Source organism: Hirsutella rhossiliensis, assembly GCF_020360975.1.
Source record: "Hirsutella rhossiliensis strain HR02 chromosome Unknown scaffold00013, whole genome shotgun sequence".
Lineage (NCBI taxonomy): Eukaryota > Fungi > Ascomycota > Sordariomycetes > Hypocreales > Ophiocordycipitaceae > Hirsutella > Hirsutella rhossiliensis.
This window is the reverse complement of record NW_025408679.1, coordinates 1,614,121-1,630,612: the sequence shown is the minus strand read 5'-3', so window position 1 is coordinate 1,630,612 and position 16,492 is coordinate 1,614,121. Positions and strand designations below refer to the sequence as shown.

General features: G+C 52.0%; 2 protein-coding genes across 2 annotated transcripts; both read right to left on the bottom strand.

The window, feature by feature from the left end:
* Positions 1-1,475: 1,475 nt before the first annotated feature.
* On the bottom strand, positions 1,476-3,033 carry HRG_09704 (uncharacterized protein; the record flags this gene model as incomplete). Its single annotated transcript, XM_044868175.1, has 4 exons — positions 1,476-1,731; positions 1,982-2,172; positions 2,267-2,506; positions 2,560-3,033. 4 exons carry the CDS (start codon positions 3,031-3,033, stop codon positions 1,476-1,478), a joined length of 1,161 nt encoding a protein of 386 aa, XP_044716756.1.
* Positions 3,034-7,753: 4,720 nt separating this feature from the next.
* HRG_09703 (MULE transposase domain-containing protein) lies at positions 7,754-8,909 on the bottom strand (the record flags this gene model as incomplete). The annotated part of the gene is made up of 2 exons (XM_044868174.1): positions 7,754-8,852; positions 8,887-8,909. The coding sequence occupies 2 exons, from the start codon at positions 8,907-8,909 to the stop codon at positions 7,754-7,756; spliced, it is 1,122 nt and encodes a 373-aa protein (XP_044716755.1).
* Between the last annotated feature and the right edge of the window lie 7,583 nt (positions 8,910-16,492).

The window sequence follows — 16,492 nt, the reverse complement described above, 5'->3', positions numbered from 1 at the left end:
CCTTCTTCTCGACAGACCCATCTTGCTCAACACCGCGACGACGGCCGCCCGCGGGCCGAGGCAGATGGGAAAGGTTGTATATAGGTTTTCCTCCTGGGCCACCGGGTTTTTCCTATATAGGTAACGAGTAGAGGCTCTAGAGCTTATAGGCTAGCTAGTGTAATTGTCAGAGGGAGCAGACTGACGGTCTAATCCGCACACGTATAAACTCCGGTGAAAGAGGCAGGTTAGACACAGGGACTTGAGTCAGGTATCGATACAGTAGAGGAACGAATCCATAGATTGATTGATTACATAATTGCACGAGCCATGGATTGACGTTGACGTAGACTGACCTCAATAAATTGATCAGCATTGCGGAAGCCGTGGATTGATTTGTCAGCTGTAACTGCTCCCTTGATCTAACTCGTGGCTCAAGTCGCTCCAGTAGATGATATTTCGACCTTTCACTGGTACTTGAGTGGTCTAGATTCAAAAAGAATGACAAAACTGTCTCAGCATACAGGGTGGCTTTTCTCGCCCCTCGCCTATCCAGAAACAAGTAATCAGCAGCTAACTACTGGCAGGACCAGATTGCAAGCCTTGCCGTAAGTATCCGGGCCGCGATAAACAATATGCGGCTGGCGACGACTCTGCTGTTAAATACGTTTTGGATGACCCTGAGTCGAAATTCCGGGGTAAAGGCAGTATTGAACCAGGTGATATTTGCACGCTAAATCTTGAATTTAGGCGCACCTGGTCAAGACCCTGTGCACCACTATGGGCACTGTGTTGAGTGAAAGCATCCAAAGGGTTTAGGCATGGAAAGTGGCCTGGTGCGCAAAACTGCGAATTAGGGGGAGTTCCCAGCGATTCAAGCTGCCGTGCACCAGCCTTTGCCAGCTCTGTTGTCGGGCATGCCGTAGGAGAAGGGAGTGAATGTTCCTCGTTTGGACGGGTATAGAATGCCTGAGAGTACCGAGGACTTGTTTGCTGCACACTTTCCGTTCTAGTCGTTGGTACTTGGCCTAAGGAGGGTTGTTGAGGCACCAACACGTTTGCACATCGACTCGGAGCTGACGACGAGGATTCGGACAAAATATCTCCAATGCCAAGCGTATCCAAATGCCGACCTCCAAAATCTCGGATGTGATCTTCATCTGCACGATAGCTCGGAACCCCTTGCCATTCTGCGTGTGTGACGACGCTGACACCTGAGGTTGCTGGGTCTAGGTCTGGCAAGGGTGTTACCTGATTGTCGGGAGTAGAAGCATTTTTGTCAGTGGAAGTGGCGTCAATAGACATCGTCTCGTCGTTTGCTGTTGAAAGTGGGGCATTCAGGGCATCGAGAGTAGTTTCTTCGCGTGAGCAAAGCGATTGTTGCAATCGTTCGACACCTAACAGCCGATCGTCTCCATCACTGGTGGTGTCAGTATGAACTGGCATTGTTGGTGTCGCATGGGTGTCTGTTGACTGAGGCGTGTCGTCCCTGGAGCCTAGTACGGAAACAGTGTCGTGATAATTGCGTCCTTCAATCGTTTAGTGAGCATATTCCCCATGGTTGTATCTTTCATGGACTTCAGCACGCGCACCTTTGCATTTGTCTGCACCGATGGCTGCAGCTCCCTTTGGTTCCGACTTGGCACGTTCTTGAAGAAAGTTCCGTACATGTTCGACATACGGAACAGTTTTGACTTTGAACCGTGCGGGTCGAACTTGTCGAGATATTCGGCAGCAACCCAAGCGACAGGGCTTTTGCGAGGAAAAGTCCTATTAGTAAAGAACATAACGGAAACTGCCGCTCTGAATTGAAGGGTTCTCCTATTCGGAAAGCGTCGTGCCACGCATACTCCCCTGTTTGCGGGTCTTTCGTGTAACATGGTGGTACACACTCATTAAGAGATGTCTCGTTGAACGAGCCTGGCAGGCCAATATCGGCAAAACTGCCCAGAGGAAGGACCATGACGGCGTGCCACTTATTATTCCAAAGTGCAAGATAGACCTCTCCGGGAACTGGATCAATGACACCATGTTTTGATCGCACAGCACGGCCGCGCGTTTTAGTTTCTGATCGGTCACCGGTGGAGGAGGCCGAAGTATGGCCTTTTTTTTGGGTTGCTGTTCCGCCAAAACGGCCTCGGGGATGTCCGTATTCATCATCCGGTGCATCCTGGCCCGCAGTATTGTACTGTTCTGTCAGGTTGAAGTTGCGGTTATGGACCCGAACGCCTAAGTGTTTGATGGCACCCGCATGCCCTTTCGACCATCGATGATGTTTGCTCCTCACATGCTTTGCGGCACCGGTGATGGTTTTGAAAGCGATTCCATGTTCCCCGCATTGAAGGATGAACCACTTACCACTTATCGGTGGATATTCGACTATCGTGGGCTTTCCCGGTGAAACTTTGTCTTTTGGGAACACGTCTCGAAACGCTGCCGACCCTTCGTCCATCGCTGACGGTTGTATCTCAGTGCGAGCGCGCTTGCGTATTTCGCCCGCAGCAGGGGTATCATGGTTTCGTTTTCTCTGCAACAGTGAGTAAATGTACGGTACTGGGTCTTGGTAGAGGTAACACGCACAGAAATCTCTAGCCCGGGACCATCTGCCGCGTCTTCCTCCAAGAACGCATTCTGCACCGGCGATGGCGGCTGAAGTGGAATGGCTTCGTCGAGGTCGTGTTCCTGAAGTGACCTGTGCACTACGGTCGGGCCAAGTGTCCTCACCACATCATCGCAAAGCGATTGCAGAAGTGCTTGCATTTTCTCATCATGCGCGACCTTCTCGAGCTCTATGAAAGCCTCACGATTGAGCTCGAGCTCTTTCAACTCACCTCCAATCGCCAAAGTCGTTTCTCGAATGGAGCAGAGTTGGTCTGGACTGGGATGTGATGGTATGTCTCTCCACAGACTTTGCAAGCGGTGCTCAGCAAAGTTAACCCTTTCTTGATATGAGTCTTGTGGTGGTCTGATCTTTCTAAAATTTTCACGCCATCGTGAGAGGCAGCCATCGAGGACCGTAGCTTTGGTGAAGGCATCTTTTCTCTGGACAGACATTTTGTCCACGCGAGATATGCGTTCCAGATAATGCGGGCGGCGACCCTAAGCCTCCCGAGGAAAGCAGGACGGTCGAGATGAGGGATTGCGAAGTGGTCAAGCATGGATGAATACTTATCAGATAAACGATATGCACGGCAACTCGTTGCGACAAAGAATGACAAGGCCGGTTGGAGTAAAGATTCCAAGCAAGAAGTGAGAGAATTGAGAAGCCTGGCGCGAAGAGGGCCGACATTGTTCCAGGTTGGCAACTAACTAAGGGGGCGCTATCCCTGTCACGCCCCGCTTATTGCATGTCGATCACACCGATCACGACTTTTGCCCTCACGATACGGAATGGCTGCATCACGCAACTCACGCAGCCTGTGCGAGGTATTGAGTGCGTTGAAGGCCACGACCTGAACTGGCCTTTGCCCCCTTTCCTCAAGTGAGGTTTTCGGGGACTACGGCGCACCGAGGCATTTACAGTCGCGTTTGATATCAGTTTCACCCGCAGACCCCGGAGATAAAGGCTCAGGTGGGCCGCTTTTGGCTGTCACCACTTCAAGCGTGGCTGAGTACGATGAGTACGACCGTAGGCAGCTTGGATATCCTCATAGTAATTGCGGTGCAACAAAATTCGTTCTGAGCTGCGGCTTGCAGTTCGATATGCTAGCGAACCGTCCTGGTTCTTTTTCACCCCTTTATGTAACGTTGAAACGGTGTCTATGGCTCAGTTGCACGCTAGTTGTTCCTCGACTCACAATCTATGTCTGGGGTGGGCAAAGGTGCTAAAGGTGTGATGTATCACGCTGCATAAACATATCACATGCTTAGCATTCACGACGCCTGCCGGAGCTTCATTATGTGTCACTATCACCGATAGAGTGCATAACCGTTGGTGACTAGCACCGTCGCCTAATTGCGGGGTGATTGTCAGCGGCCTGTTGTCGACCTGATGGGGCAATAAGGCCGATGATATACCCAGAGGCAGTGACAACGAATGCAGGGATTTAGTTGCATGGCATGGTGCAGGGCTAGCTCCTCCCGAAATTTGCTTACAGCTGCTTGCGGGACGGAGAATCCACACAATGAAGTGACAAGAAGGCGGATTCGTGTATGCAGGTGCGCTGCGGCATTGTGCATCTAGGCACCAACATGTGACTCGCTTATACTAATCCCGTTAAGGAAACGATATGTGAGTTACTACGCAGTGGCGTCGAAACACTGCCCAGCCTGTCCGCGGATTCTAGCCCCTCAAGTAGCGAATGTGGATGCAGCCCTACACTCCGTGTATGCAGGAACGTGTGGCGGCCCAGTTACAATGTAGCAGCATTTAAGTTGCTCTCACCTTTCTTCTGAACAAAGGCTTTCCCCCTGCAAAGGCGAGGGGTGCGGGGGAGGTCGCCAACAAGGGTCACGACTACGACGATGTACACGAAATGTAACTTAGACTGGCGACTGGTCCTCGGAGTAAAGAAGGTAGCTACAAGCCATGTCGTTAGAGCCTTCGCCCACCCGAAGTAGCTAGCTCGAGATGGCCCATCTACATAAACAATGGAATACGCTTCACTCTAATACTAGGGTCAGTCGTACTGTACGATGAAGGAATCGATCATTCGTCCGATACGCGCCTTATGCTTTACTTTCATACGGATGCCGCCTACTGGGGCAGTAACCAGCCTAGGTCCAAGGCCCGACCGCCTATGCCAAAAGAGCCTCCGATATTGTGGGTCTCCCCGGAGGCCGTAGAGGCCGCCGTGCCGTCTTCCCCACCCCAAGAGACCGCGATTTGCCAATCAAACGGCACGGACAGTACCTGATAGTGGGAGTTAGGCAACCGCGAAGCAGCCATGCGCTTGCTTCTTCTACATAAATGGTCCACATTGTTGGTCATAAACGAATGGCGACCAACAGCCTCCGCTCTGGTAGCACTGCGTCCTGCGATGGTCTAACTAAAAGTTTCCCGAAGGATGGCCGTCTATACTGGCAATCTAATACGTGTTGGTGCCACAAGAAAGCCGCGCAAGAGCCAATGCGCATGGACACACAGCCATAGCTGCACATTCCACCCATCATCAGACTACATGTTCATGCAGAGACCATGCACCGGTGTGCGAGCACGAACCTCCGCCGAGTATGCACACACGCTGTCGTCGTCATCATCGTCGTTTCTCAGCTCCCCTCTCTCTACCAGCTGCCCGCTGCCCCTGCACCCTCTACTACCTACTTAGGCATGTACCCTCCACCACCACCACACCCCTCGCTACCACCGGCAGTCTCCAGAGTCCAGACCGCCTCGGCATCTCGCCTCGTACAAAGACGTCACCTCACGGCTCTGCCCTTTCCCCCTTCTTCTCCGAGATTGTCGAGGCAATTGCCGAACAGTCCCTACTTGCATCTGGCTCTCGCTTGCATGCCTGCCCCATCCGACCAGGGCCTTGCGTTTGCGCGACAGATGTACCTACAGCATCCCTTACAGCACGCCTCACAGCACGCCTCACAGCACACCTGACAGCACACCTTACAGGAGGAAAGCCGCCGTGCATGTGGCATCATGCCCGCGTCCTGTCTACAGAATCCTTGCAGTGACTGTACAATAAGAGCCAGTAGGACATCTGCCGCGCCTCTGGATTCAAGCTAGCCCATCGGAGCGGTGATATTGCCAGCGCGCATTAATGAATCAGCGTGCCATCCACGAGCCAATCGCATGATGACGGCGGCGACGACATGGCCAGCGATATGGACCTTTTGTCGTAGCAACACACCAAATCCCGAGAATATGGACCCGACACACTACTGCCTGTTGCCTGGGAAAATCTGCCTAGGAGTACCACCAGGCTGGTGAGGCGTTGGTCGAAGGCTCGGGGTACCCCAGGCCCTGGTGAGAACAGCAGCCTGTTTTCCCCTTTTGGCAAGCATGGAAAGATTTTGGTTCGGCCGGAGTGCCCCGTGCTCACCGATCGTTGGCGCTAAGTGACAGTGCAGTGCGCCCTTGGGGCCACCCTAGTCGCACGGCCTCTCGGCGATTGTCGCACGGCCTCTTTGGCCGGATTAGGCAGTTGCGACACGTAATTTGGATCCCTCCAATTTGCCTGCGATTTGCATACGAAAAGAAGTATCGCGCGACAACCCGACCGGCGCAAGTAATGCATTGCAATTCAATGATTCCCGCGAGGCTATTCAGAACTGGATTATCTGCTCGTACGGCCGCTTGCGCGATGCCTGGCGCCGTGTGACCCGCGGCTTCGCCTGCCTCTGTATCTGCCCTACGTTTCCCACTTCATTTTGCTGTTCAGAAGGGACCTGCGGTAGCTGCCTTGGAAATCCAACGTAACCTTGTGCCATATCCTGTGAGGCTCGCGATACATCATCCTGTGGGAGCAGCGGCGTCATCAGCGGCGTCATCAGCGGCGTTATTATCTGCGGCAGCGGCGGCGGCGGCGCCTGGATTGCTTGCTGGATAGATACACCTTGTGTAGCTAGCTGTGACGTGAAAAAACGAGGCATTTCGCGATACCCTCGTTGGGGCCCGGGCCCAGTCTGTGAGGCCTGTGGCTCGAATTGCCCCCAGCTTGACGGTATACGTGACTGTGCTGTGTGCGATCGAAAGCTGTGAGGTTGACGTACCGGCTGTAGCGGTTGGGCTGGCTGCTGTATCGTAACGTCGTTAGATATCGTGAACTGACCCTGTGGTGTTGAGGCTGCTGTTTGCTGCATTTGTAGAGCTTCAAGGGCAGCCATGCGTGCAATAGCGGCGTTTCGTTGGGCTTGGGTCTGACGGGGTGCTCGAGGGCGTGCTTGTGACTGTGAGGCTCGTGACGATCCTGCTTGCTGAGGAATACTCGTTGTTATATCTTGCCCAACGCGCCGGCGAGGATAATTCGAGGGTCACGGATGCGTTGATACGGATCAGACTCTGGTAACGGGTTTTTGAGATGCCAATGTCGATCAAAAAGGGATAGCGGTAGCGGCCGTAGCGGTATCACGATCCGCTCAGAGTTGGTAGTTTGAAGCCCGAGATAATCCAATATAATATGACGACAAGGGAGCCCGAATTGTGCTGTAAAATTGTGTGCGCAAGGCTGTAGTGGCGTCCGGCGTGGATTGAGGCGGTAACCTTTAGCAAAACGGTATTCTTGCTGTACCTTTTGAAGACTTAGGTAGGAGACTGATGAGACGACTTCTTGATATAGAAGTTGATTGTATGGATTCCTATTTCTCGTTGCTTCTTTAGCAACGAGAGATGCCGCCGCTGTACCGTTTGCCGTTGGAGTCGTAAGGCGTTATATAGTTGCAAAAGATGTGCAGTTCCGTTCTTAATAAAGCTCTGCGAGCTATTGTGAAGAGATTCACAAGGCGAAGTCGTCGTATGACCGTAGTTACGGTAGGTCTTGGTATACGCCTTCACCCACTGTGGCCGTAGTCGAATGTACGTCGTAGAGAGGTATGAGACTAAGGCTGTTGAAAGTGGTGATCTTAGCTATGGTGTTGAGAGGTAGGCCCGGCAGCTGCCTGCCGGTACGGAATAATAGACTTACCAGGCTGCGTTGAAAAGTCGTTCTGCAATGCTTGCCACAATACCAAAAACTCTGCCTCTGTATCTGCATCACGAAGGCCTTTCCACGCCTTCACGAAGTCATCCGGGGTTCGTTGTGCTCGTACGCCGCGATCCCCATCAACAAGAATACCGATATTCATCGGATCAGCCTCACGAGCGGCCATTTCCCCTACCCAACGCTCACGAGCCGCCTTCTTGATGTTTTTCGATATGCCACGTACAGAGCTGCTTTTGGACCAACGGAAACACACGATCGATACCCCAACGCTCCGCTGCATCGAAGTCGGTAATCACAACGTGCGGATAGAAGGCATCGTCGTTGAGGTCGAGGCTGAGAGCATATTCCGTTATCCAGATCTTCCACTGGCCCAGCGCCCATTCGAAGATACCACCGTTCTCGTCTGGCGAGAGACAGGCCACAAGTGGGAAAATCGAGCCCGAGAGAGTAATGCCGTTTACCTCGAGTAACTTCAGCCCGAACCTATTAGTATTATAGGTCACATCGAGCATCATTAAATGCGAATGCCGGGTCCAGAACTCGAAGCCTTCGTCTAGCAGGAAGACGATCTTCTCGAGGTGTTCGTCATTATAGGTCTCGGCGTGCGGTATACGTATATCGTCTAGTTTTGCTACCAACGCCTGCGTTGACGTTCGAGCCCCAAGTTCACGCATTTGACGCCGGGTCTGAAGATTGGTTACATCCTTCTCCGTTGTCAAAATACCCTCGTTACGAACGGAGAGGGATATATGGATCGTTCGAGCCGTTTGGGCAGCATCGCGAGATAAGAGCTCAACTTCGTCAATCTGGGCCTGCGTGAGTTTGCGGTGTTCTGGGAAGGCGATTGGATCCTCGGGACCGTGGTTGTGCTCTGGGCACATCACCGTTATATGCCACAGGTCGTCAAGTGTAGTCATTTGCACTATCTTGACCTTGAACGGGCAGCCGGCTTTCCTCGTGCCTGACTCGCGGAGCCTTGCTGCAATAGACACATGATGGATAGGTCCACGGGCGCAAGCGAGGTCCCAGCGGTGAGGAATACCCATACGCTTATTGGAGGATCTGACTTTGACTACAGCGTAGCCTTCGTCTCTCGCGAGGGCCTGAATAGCTTCAATTGCGGCATCCGCGGTCTCGAATGGCCCTAAATCGAAGGGCGCAGCCATCTTGGTAGGCAGTGTCATTGAGTCCATTGTAAAGGCTTCAAATAAGGCGGTGAATGCGGCTTTGGTGATATCGGCGTTGACGGCGTTGACGGCGTTGATAGACTGCGTTGACAGACTGCGTTTTTACGCGTTACTACCACGAGTCTTACGCGTTTAACGGTGCGGCAACCATCGGTACAAGAGGTACATCAATTTGCTAATAAAATTGCCTAGGCCCTAAGTCTCTCGTGTCGCAACTGCCTAATCCGGCCAAAGAGGCCGTGCGACAATCGCCGAGAGGCCGTGCGACTAGGGTGGCCCCGCCCTTGTGTCCTCACGCTCCTGGACTTGCTCGACCCAGTTGGACAAGATGCAGCCCGATTGGGAAAGCACAGTCTCTTTGTCCCGAGAGCTAGCGGCTCTAGGTTGTACGAGCCGGCGGCGGCCACTCTTGACTAGAGTGGTTGGTGCAACGGGACCTTCTGCCGAGCCGATTGAGACCTCACGCCAGGCCCCATTGGTCGCGGTCTCGACCTGGCCAGGTTCGCCTGATCGCCCGTCGAGAGATCTGAGATTATGGTGACAGGTGGCTACAAATCCGTCACGGCGCACGGTTGACTAAGCCAGTCGACGGCAATATGCGAGCTTAATCCAACGACGTCTCTTCGTTGTCGCAGGCGACTATTTTCTATGACCGTCAGGGTGGTGGTGGACGCGTCGAATGAGAGCAATTGCGGCCCGAAAGTCAATCGCCACAAGGGATGCGCGGGGCGACGCGCAGAATGAGGTAGCCAACAGGCCATCCCACTTGACCTCTTTGCCACCCCATGATTCGGCGTTCCATCGCACCGGTACGTCATGCTAGTGCAGGAGCGCGCGCACTCTGTCGGCCGTTCATCGATGGTTAGGCCGAGCTCAAAGAAACCGCGATTCGGTCGCGACCCTTGCCTTCGCCGCAAACCCCCAATGCTTCTGTCGCAGATGTTGTTCTCGCCACTCGGCTCACATGGCTCGTCATCAGGCGCGCTTCCGCAGCACCCGGACGTTCTCCGAGGCACACATATCATCTGGCAGATTCCAAAATAGACAGCATGCAGCTGCAGATCCTCTGAACAGGCAGGTCTCCCTGAACGCCCGCGAGCAGCAACGTCCCACGGGACCTGGGCGTGTTAACGCCGACGCCGCTCATTAACGGACGAGTTGCAGCGTTGAGCAAGGCACTGCTGGCTGTTGTCGACCAGTGCAAGTGCCCATAAGCAGACGCCTAACCGACCAGGCTTCGAAAATGAACTTGCGACGGCCTTGTTGAGCGCGTGTTGGCGGCCGACCAGCTAGCTAATCAAGGACGAAGACAGCAACCCTACCTCGCTTGAAGTAGCGGCTAAGTGGGAGCCGTTTTGTTCCCGTGCCGATCGCTAGGGGAAGGCGGGAGGCGGGGCCGACGTCGATCATGCCTATCATGCAGTGTGGTTTTCAATCTGGACCCTTGTCAATCCAATCAATCAATATCGCGGATCAATCCTAGTCAATCCGCGTGGCCAATAAATCAAATTAGGGCGGCGCCTCAAACGGCGGATTATGGCGCCGCAAGGATTGACGGATTGAACTTCATTCAATCCGAGCGCCGGCAATCCCCATTATCGGCAAATGAGGATCGATAATTGCGCGCTCGTCTGGAAATTATCTCATTTTAATTAACTATTTGTTCCGCCAAAAAAAATGGACTGTTAAATTGGTGGCGCCGCCATGGCAGTTGTGGCACCAACTGGATTGACAGGATTGACAATCTTACTGGCCAATTGGATCAATCCGTCAATATCGATTGATCAGGATTGACTGGATCGAAAACCACACTGCTATCATGGTTGGCAGGATTGGGGGCGGGGCGATGCATTAAGGCTGTCACGAATACAGGAACGCTACTCTAGCCTCTGGCCAAGATGCAATGCGAAGAAGGCGCAGGTCCAGGCGAGAAGTCCTCTCATTAGCACTGCCAGCGCTTGTTCTCCCCTCCGATAGCACAAAAATTCTTAGTGCCTCAATGTGCCGTCCGATCGCTTCTCGTCCGTCTGCATGAATCATTAGCCAGCAGAACGACGAATCACGGACCTGTCCTCAATACGCCTTTCCTCCTCGACGGGATCCGGAACGGCTTGGTTGTTCGTCCGCTCCCCGACCATATGTACTCGCCCAAGGGCTGATTGGCGAGATTGGCTCGCGTTGTGTCGTCCATACACATGGACTAGGAAAGACTAAATGAATGATCTCTTAATGATGATGATATCTCTCTAGCTACAGAAGGAGTGGGAGGCTATGTCTTATATAGACATAGCTGACAAATGTCGACATGATCATAGACCTTCTAGAGACGACCAGTCTCTTCAACACCCCGTAGCCAGACATGGCTAGATGACTGAACAATCCAAATGTCAAACATCGTGACTTGCAGATTAGGCAATCGGAAGAGAAATAAGTCCAAGTTGACGAACAAAAGCAACATGGCGATCCTGGGTGAGTGGCTTGGTAAGTCCGTCTGCCACCATATCGTGCGTCGAGACATGTTGAATGTCAAAGTCTCCTCGGGTTGTGCGATCAATGATCCATTTATAGCGAGTGTCAATGTGTCTTGTTCTTGCCGAGTTCATTGGATTTAGTACCGTGAGCTGTGCATTGCGTGAGTCCGTGAATATGATGACTGGCTTGCTGGATCGGATTCCAAGGTTCTGTATGATGCGATCAATCCACAAAAGAGCTTGTCCACTTGGCGTGAGATTCATGAATTCGGCTTCCGTTGTTGACAGTGCGACAATTGTCTGTCTACTGGATTTCCAGAGAACCGGACAGCCGGCTAAAAGAACGGTATAGCCAGCAGTAGAGTGCCGTGTTGGTATTCGGTCTGCAAATGCTGCATCCGCAAATCCGAGAAGTGGAAGATTGTTAATCGAGAATTTCCCACCTAGACAGAGGGACAAGTTCGTAGTTCCAATGAGGTATCTAAAGAGGTGTTTTAGCAGCTGTTTATGCTGGTCAGACGGTCCGGCGTTGGCTTCGCAGAGACGATTTGTCGTGTATGTAATGTCTGGTCTCGTTCCCGTCGAAAGAAAGTTCAGTGATCTCGTTTGTCTGATGTATGACTTCTGAGAGGCCTTGTCTGGCTCCCAGGTAGCGGGAAGTTCGAATCCTCGAGGCCAGGGGGTTGTCGCGGCATTGAGTCTCCGATATCCGTACTTCGAAATGATTTTCTCCGTAAAGTTCTTCTGAGAGAGGTAGATACGCCTGTTTGGCCTATCTCGGATGACAGTGAAGCCAAGGAAGTCTTTCACCTCACCCAGGTCCTTAACTTCGAAAAAGGACTGGAGTTGTTCCTTGACGTGGAAGATTATCTCTTTCGTTGGTGCGGCGACTAGCATATCGTCCACATAGAGGATCAGAATGCAGCCACGCTTTTCATCTTTGAATAGACAGAGATCCGCGTCAAGAGGTTCAAATCCGAGGTTTTGAAGGATAGGTGTAATCGTCTTGAACCACCAGAGAGGGCTCTTTCGTAAACCGTAAAGGGCTTTCCGAAGGAGACAGACCCTGTTTGTGCCGTCTTCGTAGCCTTCTGGCTGCATGACATAGATGTTGGTCCCTTCCGGTATGTCTGCATTGAGGAATGCTGTAGCAATGTCAAACTGAAAACATTCGAGGTCAAGAATCGCGGTCCACAAAAGAAATATTTTGACAGATGTTGTGTTAGCCACGGCAGCGTACACGTCTTGGACTGCCCAGCTGTCTTCTTCTTCAAAATTCCCGCAGACGACCCAGCGGGCTCTGCCAAAACATTCACCGGTAGGTGACATTTTCTCGTCAAGGACCCATTTTCCTGGAAGTAGCTTCCCGTCGGGTGGCAAGTTCGTTAACTGCCAAACTTGTCGATCCTGGAGATATTTATACTCTGCGTGCTTTCTGAACGATGTTTACTGTTGTTATTTCCCATCTCACTGTTCTCATGGCCTCCAGCCATTAGACAGCGCTGTTTTCAATCATATAATGACAGCCTACCGGAAGGAGCTTGACAGACTGGCTTCTTTGACGGATTCCACGCCCGTTGACAAGGTCAACTTTATACGTGCGTATGCCAGGGGACGTCAAACGGGAATGAAAGCAAGAAACAGCTTGTCCGGCTGGAGAACCACCGGAAATTGGCCAATCTCGCGTTCCAAGGCATTGGGGCACCCTGAGATCCAGAAGACAAAGTTACGGCATCCCCGGAATATAGGCCGTTTTTGGACTCTGATAACACCCCGAAATCCAGCCGCCATATTCGTGACCTTGGCAAAAGCAGAACACCTACGACTCGGAGGCTATATGCCAAGATAGCTAAAGGCTGGGAAACTCAAGAACAGGCACTAGCAGAACATGGTGGTAAAATTGCTAGGCTGGAGGAGGAAGTGGACAGGCTGAAGAGAGGAAGAAAGAGGAGGGCCATCCCTAACCCAAATAGACGCTTCATGTGTCTCGCCGAAGCTTTGGCGGCCGGTGAGATTGTCCCAGAAATTGGGAGTCCAAAGAAAGCCGTTGTGGTGGATTGCGACTCGGAGGAGGAGGAGGTGGAGTCGGAGACGGAGACAGCTCCGGGGATTGAGGTCAAGGTATTTGGGCCTCCCCAGCGCACCACACGACTGGGTCCCGTCATAAAAATACCAAGAACCAATTAGTGTGTTCAATTCTCGTTCAAATGATGTAGCCTTTACATTTTTATCTCCATAGTTCGCTGAAATATAAGCAGTTCAAGAATCAGATTTTCTCGCGAAGATGAGAGCAAAAGTGGGCATAGAAGTGGATAAAGGGACTTTTCGAAGGTCGAGTATCATATGATCAGATGGTATGCGAGAATGCATGTGTTGATTGCTCTGCCCCCGGTTGCCCTTTTCCCGTCCAAACAGCCCCTTTTGTATCCCTCCAAGCTTCTCCCAAGTTGATATCCCGTTTTCAGGTATAGTATACATTCTTATCAGAAAGAGGGCACTTCTTGCCACCTACTGAAGGCCACGTAAGTCATCTACGTCAGCAACATCAGCTCCATCTCCCGATCAAATAGCTCTTCTAGCTATTAGATAGATAGTTCAGTCTCTCGAGATCCCCGAGCCAGTAATAGTTATGCCGGACTCCTCAAAAGGTCCCCGTTCGAATAGGAGATCCTCCGGACCCCTCAGTGGTCTAGGAAGAAGAAAGAACAGTCTGCAGACTTCCCTTCTTACCTGGTTTCTAGCTGCAATCCCTAGAGAGACCTAGAGACCTCAACTCGTTCGGACCTTCTTCTCGACAGATTTTTGGTGAGGTTTGTCTCATTTGGCGGAGCAAAAGGGGGGGGTGAGCAAAAGGGGGGGTAAGGATGGTAGGCGTGGAGAAGCGATGGCAAATGCTTACGAACGTATGACGCTCAAAACGTGGCATGTACCGACCTTACGCTGTCGCGTCGTATGCACCTATGGTTCCATGGTCTAAGAATCGCGACCGAACCGTCGTGAGGGCTGGGAGTTTCGGGTAACACAGAAACGTGCGTAGAACACGGCCTATTAATGCGTCGGCTAATTGATGGCGACGGAGAAGTGATATCGCGCGGGGGGGCAAACTGTGTGATAAGGCACGGCCAAAAACTGCACTGGGGACGGGGACGTGGATAACTGGCCAGGTTCGTCTGTGGACGTTGTCGCAGGTACCCATTGCGTTGCGCCGTCGTCCGGTTGCTGACGAGCAGATAGATGACTGATGTGGCGGCCTGGATGTGGATGCAAGTTCGGAATGGGCTTCGCGAAAAGAACAGCCTTCACGGCCGCTGTCCCGAGGGCTACACTGGCACAGGACGGAGAGAAGCGCAATTGTGCAATAAAGTCTTTCCCGGTCAAGCTCCGTCGTACTGTGTTGACGTGGCGAGTTGCATTTCCTCGGCGCTCCACTCCATCGCTGCGGCTTGCGCATTCAGGATTGGGGAATCAAGTGTGTGGGCATCTGGCCGTAATCGAATGTTAGTTTGTTGATATTATTACGTCTGCCGCCTACGCCGCTGTCATCTGATTCTTGACGAGCTGGTCACGGCTTGGCAAGGATACGCGCTTTTTATTTTTATTTTTTATTCTTTACTCGCATGTAGCCTCTATAAGCAATCCTAGCTAGCTACATAGCTTTAAGAAGCCTATAACTAATTAGGGAAGGGATTTTGTAAGGAAATACAAAGGTAACATAGGAAAGGTCAATCTGGTCGGTCCCTCGCTGGTTCTTTTACCCCTAACGGCTTTTTAGGGCCTATAGGTTACTCCTTCGCCAACCATGTAGCTGTACCTATCTTAGTCTTCGCTAGGAAGGCTAGAAGGGCTTTCCTTCCAAGCGGCTAGCTATAAAGAAAAGGTAGGCTAGGGTTTTCTGCGGTCTTAGAAGAAGGGCCTTATAAAAGTCCCTTCTTTCTTCCTTATAGTTAGGGCACCTTAGTATAAGATGCTCTGCTGTATGCCTCTCTTGCCCGCAGCGGCAGGTATCGAGGCTAACCTTATTAGCCTTTGGATACGCGCTTTACGTCGCGCTTCGCGAACCAAAACAACCCGGCGTACTGAGTTTGTGGCCTGTTTCCACTCGCTTGATTGAAGCCGTTGCCAGGAAACAAGAACCCGGAAAGACAAGAAAAGAGCAGCATTCCAACATGTCCGGGAACTGTTCTACATACTGGGACGAAGTGTACGGGCAAAGGCAAGTCTGATGTAGACATCCGGCTAGCGGAAGGTTGTTGGCGACGCCCTCACCGGCATCCCAATTATCCACTTCCTGACAAATTGTCACACCACTAAGGTGGTCCCGGGCAGGGACTGGTAATGGCCCTGCCTAGCGCCGGTATTGGGGCCAAATCTAGGTAATACGTCTCAGGTCAATGCTGGCCACATGAATGCGCTAATGCCATGGCCAACGTCCTTTATGGCACCTGGACCACTTCCTATCGAAACAGCGATCTCGAAGGCCAGATGAGGACAGTTCCCACTGTGACTTATTCATCACCCTGGAAGGCTACCCAACCACCCCCCCCCCTTAAAGTTCAAGGCCACAGGATGCCGCCCTGGGGCGACCGTGAGGACTCTGGCCCTACTGTAGGATGGCAGGTTCCTACTCAGGTAGGTCCAGAAGTGGTATACTCTTACCCGGTATATCCTTGATTGATACAGATCACCTTTAACGGCATGTCGTCTCATAGGTACTATTGGCACGCAGTAATCTAGATGAGCCGGAGACGGCCCTGATACTGACTCCGATTCGTGCTGTCTGGTGAAGTAAGCCGCTCTTTCACTGATGTCAACTGGAGTGCACTGCCTGTTAAATACTCTCCTGCACGGCATCTGAACCATTATAACGCCGATTCCTGCTTAAACATGGCGCGGGAAAGACTCGGAAAAGGCCTGTCATGTTGGCCTCTTTCGGTGTCTCCCTATGTTACAACCTCCATCCTTTGTTAGTACACTAAAGGCAATCAGTCATTACGCACGTACTGTCTGACCGGATTCCCGCGCAAAGAATGGATCAGACCTGGGGTTACATGCAATTCTGTCTGTCAACTTAAGGCTTGTGTGGCGTACGTCGCCTACTGTACATTCAATGCCATGTCTCTGTGGAGGAAGCTATCCCTCAGCACCGACTATTGAGGTAACTTGTGCTTCGAGAGAAAGAGACAGCGTGGGCTGTATTAGAGTTTCTGATCGATCATGCCGTTTACGGTGCAGTACAATACAGTACTGTCTGTACGATGATGTA